Below are 10,074 nucleotides of genomic sequence, written 5' to 3' on the forward strand. Positions count from 1 at the left end.
GAGGACAAGTGGTACATCCACAAATAAGCTCACTGAATTTACCAGTTTGGAACCTCATGACCGCACATTCCAATCCTTGAATATCCCTCAGGAATGTCAGGATATTCAGACTCACTCAAGAGCAATTTCCACCAATAAGACATATGCGGCAAAGTGGAAAAGGTTTTGCCAGTGGTGTTTGGATCGCTCTCTACACCCTTTGCTTTCAACTACAGAACAAATTCTTCCATATTTACTGCATTTAGCCAAAGCAGGATTATCACATTCATCTTTAAAGGTGCATCTTGCGGCAATCTCAAGATATCGCAGAAGCCGGGGCAACCTTCTCTTTGGAAACAGCTGTTCAGGGGTTTTTAGAGAATTCGGATACCAGGGGCGCTCTGCCTCAAATTCTACGTTACAGTGTGTAATTTAAGTTAGTCGATGGGTAGTGCGTGAAGAGCAGACGGAAAACACCCTTAACCGTCTAAAAAAGTCAATGACTTAACAACAGTACAACAGCTGTGCTCTCGCAACTACAATAGGGTTTCAACACAATAATACAATGACAAATGTAATTAAATAGACAGAAGCAGATTCTTCAGTGTTTTTCTTGTCACAGCAAGATGACGATTTAATGTATCCAGACTTGAAGAACAATCACAGTTAGCTGACACGTGTTTCGTCGTGTACAGGTGAGACAACACGACTCTTCAGGGCTTTAGACTCGACTCAGATAGAGTGAGTTGAGAACAGTCTGGTATTCGTAGTAGCATTCACTGAGTGTTTGTGTCCTCAAATATAATGGTTAATTGGAATGGTACATCCAGTTGTATTAGGTGCAAGAGACAATCTTGCTGCTATGCTCCGCCCAATAGGTAAGGTCAAAATTTCCAGAAATAGCGCTTACTACGGGTATGTATTAGGCTGTACCGGGAGGGGATCCAAATGCTGAGACGCTTATGAAAACGGGTGCGTTTTTCTCAATAGCGGTGTGCATTAGTGCGGTATCCCTCCTCTGTAGTTTCCCGGTCGCCGTCTTTCGTAAACCTTCTCTTTGGTCTCATAGAGTGATGAAAGAGTTCATGAAGGGTCTTTTCAAGGTTTTCATGGAGTTTTTCTTTTAAACTGCTATATTATCTAAAACCGTGAGACACCCACCATGACGACGGGGAAGATTCAAGCATGTGAATCTATGAAAGATATCAATGCTGGAGAACCACAGTGTACAGGTAAGTAACTTGTTTTTTCTTGAGCATTTCAATTTCAGAATTGAATGACTTTGGTTATAATGTATATTCATTTTAAGATATTTTTATATAATTACACATTTATGGTGTTTAACTTTTGTTTGCAGTTTTGATGTCTCTGATACTTTTGTCTTGACAGATATTTTTCACCTTTTTCCACTGAAGCAGTATCTACATGTTTTGAAGCACCACGAGATAGTACATTTGTATTACTGTTCCCTCAGTGGTATTTAATTCTTAGGTTAAGCATAGGTTGCTTACCACTTTATCAGATCTTACAGTTACCTTTAGAACCTTCCCACAGCTTACCATTTTTTGCTATTATTTGCTTGCTTCTCATCTACTGGCTTGCCCGGTCTATGTTGTGTCCGTCCCTTCCCTAGAACATAGCATTTTATATCTGTTATCTTCCACTGCTCACATTTAGGGAACTACGTTTTTCTTTTCACTTAAGCACTCAACAAGAGTATATGTGCTTTCCAGCTGTCCCCATCATGTGTTTCTATCCCCCCTCAGCTCCCGGTTGCTCTTGGACTTGTGTGCTTTTGTCATCTTATGCTCTAAGTTGCTTTCTCCTCCCTGGGTGCTACTCTCCACCCTCTTTGTTGCGTCCGCCCCCATACCCTTGTGTTGCTTCCCCCACCTGCGCCCTCCATGTTGCTTCGCTCCACATGCTGTCCGTGTTGCTTTCCCCCACCCGCTTTTAAGGAAAAAATACACTTTTGTGCCTTTTCTTTTTTTTTTTTTTTTACGGATCCATTTCAGAACAGTAAATAAAAAGAAATGGACGCGTTCCATTTTACAGCCGCACTTACAAAATAACGTAGCTATGTCATAGTACCTTTTTTCCTTTCTCTCTAGCAATGCAGAACAGCTTTAGGGATGCTGTACAGCCATTGGCAAAGCCAATTGGTCCCTAATGCACAACCTATTGTCTTTGCCAAAACATGTTAATATCTACTATGTTACCATTGTATACTTGATTTAGGGCATGTCTTGTAAAAATCCACAACCAAAAATTATCAATGCCTTCTATGTCAGTTGTGCACTGCGTAGTCTGCCTTGCACATCGGACCCTTTGCAAGTCAGTTGTACGTTGTAGTGGATATAAATAAACTTAGGTTCAATTTGGTGCAGAGGACTGTATGCACAATTTCATGCAGCGGTTAAATGTAGGTTATTGACATGGCTTTCAGCACTGGTCACAAAACAAATTAATAGATGTCTGTTGGAAATGGCCCTTTTTGCAGGGTTATCCCTAAACTTTATGCTTTTTCCTTCTATTTTTTCCTGACCTGTGTGTGTTGGTTTTAGGCACTTTACCACTGCTAATCAGTGCTAAAGTGCATGTGCTCTCTTTGTAAACTGCGTTATGGATTGGTATTTCCATGATTGGCTTATTTGATTTTTGTGTCAGTCCCTAGTAAAGTGCACTGCGAGTGCTAGGGCCTTTAAATCAAATGCTGTTGGTGGACTGCAGCACTGGATTGTGCCACCCACGCAAACAGCCCGTAAAGTGTAATTCTGGCCTGCCATCGCAGAGCCTGTGCGCAGCCTGGGACTTCCATGTCGACTTGGCAAGTGCACACACTTGCAAGTCCCTAAACCTTCCATTTTCTACATGTTAGTCACCCCTAAGGTAGGCCCAAGGTACCCCCATGGGCAGGGTGCATTGTACGTAAAAGGTAGGACATGCGCTGGTGTGTCTGGCATGTCCTGATAGTGAATTACAGCCTACTTAATTTTTCACTATTGCAAGGCTACCTGTTCTCCATAAGCCAGAATGGGCAGTTTGATCATTACATCCTATGATCCTAACTGACTCAGGGAACATGGTAGAAATTCGAGTTTAATATGCCGGAACTCATAATGATAAAATACATCTTTTAGTGAAGTTGGTTTTAACATTCTGTGTTTGAAAATACCACTTTTAGAAAGTAGGTATTTTCTTACCTAACCATCCAGCCTGCCTCTGCTAGCTTGTGTATTGTCTGTCTGGTTTGTGAGTGACAGGGGTGGGGGAGACAGGATGAGTCAGTAGGGCTGAATACGCACATCTACACATAGATGGGTGGGAGGAGTCGCACCTGGGTCTGAATAGGACTGTGCCTGCCTTATACAATGCTGGCTCCACCTCCTGTGGTGCGTCTGATGACCCTGGCCTTCCCTGGTGCACACTGGCAGAATGCACCCAGAACTGGTGTGAACTAGGTACAGGACCCTCTGCCTCAGAGGACAAAGGATTTGCTGCTTTAAATACTGGGGCCCAGACCACAGAGATTTAGATTATTTCTGAACTAAGGAACCTGCCAGGAAGAAGGACTGGGAAGCTGGAGGAGGAGTACTGCCCCTATGCTGCATGTTGAGGGGTTGGCCTGCAGTGGTTGCTTCTTTCTTGAGTAGGGAAAGGACTGGACTGTGCTTTCATCATCGTCCTGTTAGAATTTTCTCCAAGGGCTTGAAGTAGAGCTTATCTCCTGTTGGAAGTCTCAGGGATATAAAAGACTTCAGAGATCTCGCTGGAATCAAGAAACCTGCCAAAAAGAAGAGCTGGAAGAGCTGCCAGGAGGAGTACTGCCCCTTTGCTGTGTTGTTGCTTTGTTGGTTTGGCCTGCAGCTGCTGCTTCTGCCTGGTGCAGGGGAAGGCTGGACTGAACTTTCCCTACTTGTGCTGAGCATTTCCAAGGGCCTGGACCCGAGCTGGCCTCCTGTTAAGAAGTCTCGGAGACTGCAAAGACTTCACCAACCTTTGGGTACCGCTCTTGGAACCGCTGTTTCAGTTGCCACAGAGAAGAGGGAACCACGACCGACTCAGTCTGCCGACTCCGCCGCTGGCCTTGTGTCCTGAAGGCACCGCAGGCTGAACCGACTCGCCCTGCACCGTACGCCTTTGTCTCACCGACGCCGTCTGCACGATCGTCACCGAGCCGTTGCCTGCACCGCATCGAGAGGCACCGCAACCAGCACCGTCTCGCTTCACTTCGCTGGCCTGGTCTCACCAACTCGGTCAACGCTGGCTCGATGCCCATGACCGCCTCGTCACATACAGCTATCCGGCTCGGCCAGCACCGATTCCCGCCAGAAGGCTCTGTCGCTGCATCGCAACTTGCCAACACCGCATTGAGCACCGGCTCGACCTGCACTGCCCACTTTGGTCTCACCGACGCCGTCTGGACGATCGTCACTGAGCCATTGCTCGAGGGACACCGCACCCTGCACCACTTCCACTTTGCACCATAACCACGACGGACGCCACGACCGGCTCTGTCACCTGCATCGCAACTGGTCAGCACTGCATCAAGCACCGTCTCGCCTTGCACCGCCTGCCATGATCTCACCGATGCCGTCTGGACGATCGCAACCGAGCCGCTGCTCGCCCACATCGAGGGACACTGCACCGTGCACGCTGCCACTTTGTATTGAAACCTCAATGGATGCCAAGACCGACTCGCACCTCTGTGTGGGCCCCACCAAGAAAGGTACTGTAAACGAGTCTGTCCCGCTGTTGCTGGCCCGTACTGACGCGGTCAGCTAGAACTGTGAGACTCTGTTGTTTTCAGCATCGCAGTAGACTGCGACCGAGTTACCGACTCATACAAACTGTGTTTTCAACGTAATTGTGCCATTTAAGAGACATCTGGTAAAGCAACTATTTTTAAAGTACTGTATTGTGGATTTTTATTGTAATTGGTCTTGTTTAAGTATATAAAAATATTGGATATTTTTCTAAACTGGTGTGGTGTCCTTTTGTAGTGCTTACACTGTATTACTGTTGGTTATGTGCAAATGCTTTACACCCTGCCTCTAAGTTCAGCCTGACTGCTCGTGCCAAGCTACCCAGGGGGTGAGCAGAGGTTATTTTAGGAGTGTAACTCCCTTATCCTGACTAGAGTAGTAGTTCGTGCCTGGCTTCGGTGCAAACCTTAACCAACCAGAAATCCCATTTCTTACAATGTCAAACCACAGTCACATTGCAAAACTCTAGTTTATTTTGGGCTTGGTTTTCTAAATGCGTTGCTATTGAAAAGTTGCCATTGTCTAAAATAAATCCCTGACCATCGTACTAGAAGCTTTGTTTGAGTTGTATTAACTGCTACGAATCATTTTGATATTGTCTTAAGTTTAATACAAGTTGTTGACAATAAATATTTTACGTTCTCAACCATAAATTTATCTTTCATATTTCCAGTTACCATGTATGCAGTTTTTTTTGTATTTGTTACCTAATACATTTTAATTTGCATCTTGATTTCCTAGAAAATGCATCCTGCTGAGGTGGAAGATGTGAAGCACAACATTAGCAGACCTTCCATGGAAAGCCAAATATACCCTTCAAGTACCAATAAAGTGGAAGGTATAGAGGCACTTCCACAGCAGTCGCTTCCTGAGGGAGTTGACCATGATGTTTTCAGTCAGTTGCCAGAAGACATCAAGAAGGAAATCCTTTCCAGCACTCGTGGGAGAGTGGCTTCTACAAGTAATGTGTTGAGTCGTCCTTCATCAAGCTCTAAAGGAATTATCTCATTTTTTGCACCCAAAAAGGTTGTCAGCCCAACAACTATCAAGACAGACAATTGCAGCATCAATTCCCTGCAAGTTGCTGAACACAATCAAAGTACATTGCCCAATGCATCAGTGTTGTCCACATCAGAGAAACAGATTGCTACTTTTGTTGCCGATGCACTTAATTCAGTTAGAAGGCATGAAAATGCGGTTCAAGGTCAGAGCTCAAAGCAAGGGGCCACAGAACCACCTGCCTTCTCGCCTCCCAGTGACCATTCAGTGGACCTTTCCCCAGACTCTGAAATAAAAAACATTTTTCAACAGCCCCAGTCTTCAAGCGACCCTGTATCGTTTATGGACATATATTGTCACGATGAACAGCATGTGAATCCTGGTGAGACTGATGCATCTCTTCCTTCTGGTGTGAACCCTATGGTCTTTTCAGAACTCCCTCATTCTGTACAACAAGAACTCATAGCGGAATGGAGTCAAAAGAACACTGTTTCCAAAATGCATCATAATAAACGAAACCAACCCATAAAGACACCCAAAAGGAAAAAAACCTCAGACAGATCACCACAGCCTAACAACTTAATGAAGTATTTTAAACCAAACTAATTATTTTGAAGACCAGGAAAAAACACATGCATTCAAAGATCTGCAATATTGGTTAGTCAGAGCTTTCTAGTAAGAAGCCGTTGTATTTATAAATAACATCGTTTATTCCCCAAATCATATAGTTGCTGAACAGAAGTATGCATGTTGATCAAAATATAACATATGTTAATCACATAATTGAGGCTCTCCGTTCAAGGTACGAGGGCACTTCTGTTCATAGAGTTTGATGGGAAATACTTGGCCAAGAGCCATTTACAATTTTCACATGAAGCAAAGGTCTTCAGCTATCCTTTTGTCAGTAGCTTTCTTGTGCATTTAAGGCTATGTCTGGGCGCTGTGCTCACATGAATAAAACATATTTATTTAAATGTATTAGTACTATAAATACAGCCAGTAGAGCAAAAATTATTTTCATGTAATAAATATATTTTGTTTATTCAGAAGGTAGAAAGTGTGTCTTTTAGTTGCTATGCTAATTTGCCTCTATATGGATTAGTTAACTCCATCATTAATTGGGTGCATTATGCTGATCATTTAGTAAATTGGATCATTTAGTAAATTGGACATAAATACCAGTTTAGAACAGCAAAAACACTGTTGGTTTTCCTAACCAAAGCAAAAGAATGCAGTCATTCCTGCCTTTAGTAAATCGTCTGCACACTGGCAAAATTACCACATAGGGGTATTTAATACTACTCATTAATTGACTGTGTGCTACTACACCTTGAGTTCTGGGCATGTCACTTAAGTTTCTTTTAGTGCTACGGTACACAGCTAGGTACTGTGATGAGGACACCATGTCCTCAAGTTTACAGGTATGTCTACTGCATTCTGTGTTGACCTTCAAATCTCACAAAAAACCAGGTAGCATGGCCATGAATGATCTTTACTCTATCTCAGAGCAGCGGAAAGAGTATTCCTAATATGTTGTTGGGATGGCTTCTTCTGCCCTTAAGTCTAGTTCAGGCCAACATAGGCATTGAAACCAGAAATAACAGTCAACTTTTGCTTCAGGTATCAGGCATTCATCATGGTCCACAAATACTACTTTTAGACCAGTCCCGCTTAGGGTGGTCTCCCCCCAAAACATTTTGCCTTCCTCCTCAATTTTTGATGCCTTTAGGGCTTTATGCACTTTAACACTGCTAACCAGTGCTAAAATGCATGTGCCTACTCCTTAAAACAGGGTAACATTGACTTATCCCCGGTTGGCATATGTAGTTTGCTTATAAGTCATTAGTAAAGAGGTGCTACATGTACCCAGGGTCTGTAAATGAAATGCCACTAGTGGGGCTGCAGCACTTATTGTGCATCTACTTAAGTAGCCCTTTAAACCTGTCTCAGGCCTGCTATTGCAACATTTGTGAAGTTTAAAACTTCCGTTTTGCCAGGCCCAAATCTTCCTTTAATACGAATGTAACCCCCTAGGTTAGGCCTTGAACCACCCATAGGCAGGGTGCAATCTATTAAAAAAGTTGGACATATACTTTTCAGTTGTACATGTCGTGGTAGTAAACAAAACTCTTACATTTGTTTTTCACTACTGCAAGGCCTATTTCCCCCTTAGGATAAACTTGGAGTTACCTTATTACATTTAATAAGCTATAACTTCCAGATGGGAACAGATTACCAGTTCATGTTTAGTGTCTTTGGAATTATAATGAAAAATCCTCTTATTTTAAAATACAATTTTGAAAATGCCACTTTCCTGCATTAGCCATTTGGGGCCAGATGTACAAAGCATTTTTCTTATCGCAAATGGTCCATTTACGACTGGAAAAATGTTTTTTTTAGATGTACAAAATGCAGAATAGGATTCAGTAACTTGTTAATTGCAGTTTGCGATTCGGTATTTGGCAGTGGTATGTTTTGGACATCCCTTCCATATACTGAATCGGTATGGTATGTATTACTGTTTTGCAACTAAATTTTGGTCGCAAAACTGTAATACTTTACCACCATTTTAAAAGTAGTGGTAACTCATTCACAATTCCCCCTTGGGACGTCGGCAGATGCGATGGGTGTTGTTCTTTAATGAATTAGATTTTACCATCACTTATCGACCTGCTGCTCAGCAGGTGAAGTCTGATGCATTGTCTCGCATTCATATGTCGCTGTTGTGTATGGAGGTTCCTTCTAGTGAGGGGTGTATTATACCAGCTGAGAGAATTATTGGTTGTGTCTCCTTTGAGGATTTTGAGGCAGACGTGAAGGTGCTGTTGTCTGCCGTCGACACAAGCCCCTGGTTGTTGGACGCCTCCTTGCAGTTGAGGGATGTTTTGTTATATCGTGGTGCACAGTTATTTGTTCTTCCTGCCTTGAGGAGCAAAGTTATGGATTGGGGTCATTCTTCCTCTTTAATCACACCCCCCAGGATATAGCGGCATGGATTAGTACATTTAGCGGCACAAATATGGAAATTTAGCGGCACAAATAAGGAAATTTAGCTGCATTTTTGCGACACTCGATTTTACTCATAATTATCCATTTTCATCTTTTTTAATAGCGAATCACTGCTAATACATTGACCATCTTCCACAGTGTGCGGCCACTGATCAGGGCAGTGTCTAGACACTTTAGTGAAAGCAAGTAAACAAATCTGCTAATAATTTGGTATATTTAAGGCGTGATTTACTCTTCTGGGACCACCTGCCTTCCCACCCGGTCTCTAAATTGTAAATTTGCAGGCTAAAGTTGAGTACATTCGAGATCCGGTTCTCATCTGTATAGGTTATCAATACAGAGATCTTTCAGATTGGCCAGTGTGGTAGCCCCAGCCGCCTGACTTTGTCCCGGGATTTTGGATATTATCCTGACAGGCGTACTTTTACTTATAACCCTTCCAGTATTTAGCAATATTCTGCGCTGTTTATATCTCTGCCTCTCGAGAACCATTCCAGACTACAGTGGGGGCCTACTTCATGTGTTTGATTTATTTATTGATAGACATCACTCTTTTGAGTGACAGTTACTCAGGCTTACATTAAACTTTTTGCGATGATCCCACCTTTCAAAACTCACATCCCACTACAGTACTTTTTTTGCACTTTTATTTATTAATGGATCACTACATATTAAAAATATTGTTTTGATTTAATTGGATTGTCTGATACTTGTTGTTATTCTCACCTCCGTAGGGACCGCTTCTGTTCTGTAATAGTGTTTACTCCAGGTCCTTTGGATACCTAGGGTTTATATTGTTTTTCTGTAATACAGTATAGACCCTGATCAGTAACTTCACTGGTTTCTATTTTCTAGTAGCACTCGTGTGCACGCCCTCATGTCAGCCACCAGAACAGCCCTTGCTTCCCTTTTATCGTGTTCTGTGCACAGCACTTCTCCAACCTATGTAATCTGGAAAACCAAGGAAAAGCCCCGCTTAAAATACATTAGATAAATAAATACAACTTTATTTCTAACAAATAAGCCTTTGCTTCATTTTCACGGGCACTTATGTAAAAATGCAGCAATTTTTTACAAAAGTGCCGATTATCCAGTATTAGGGGTGTCTTTCATAGATTCACATGCCTGAATCATTCCCCGTCACCTTAGTAGCCTATCCTTGTCCTTATGTAAAAAGGACCAAACTCTTAGAGCCAGCCAATCAGCTATCACCTCCCTCTAGAACCTTCCTGAGAGGAGCCTCAGTCTCTCAGATTTTCTACCGCACGTTGTGCTAAGGGAGTCTCCTCTGAGCTCTGCTCAGATTCTGTGTTTTTTCACT

At 42.8% G+C, this 10,074-nt stretch overlaps 1 protein-coding gene across 2 annotated transcripts in view; it reads left to right on the forward strand.

The window, feature by feature from the left end:
• The window catches only part of POLI (DNA polymerase iota), a 231,995-nt gene extending 225,205 nt beyond the window's left edge, over positions 1–6,790 (forward strand). For both annotated transcript variants that reach the window (XM_086960401.1, XM_086960402.1), the window contains one exon: positions 5,487–6,790. In XM_086960401.1, the coding sequence (XP_086816527.1) occupies positions 5,487–6,350 (864 nt within the window). In that variant the 3' untranslated portion in view covers positions 6,351–6,790. The remainder of the gene's footprint in view (positions 1–5,486) is intronic.
• The last annotated feature ends 3,284 nt before the right edge of the window (positions 6,791–10,074 follow it).

The sequence above is a fragment of the Lissotriton vulgaris genome, chromosome 3_1 (genome assembly GCF_964263255.1).
Source record: "Lissotriton vulgaris chromosome 3_1, aLisVul1.2, whole genome shotgun sequence".
Lineage (NCBI taxonomy): Eukaryota > Metazoa > Chordata > Amphibia > Caudata > Salamandridae > Lissotriton > Lissotriton vulgaris.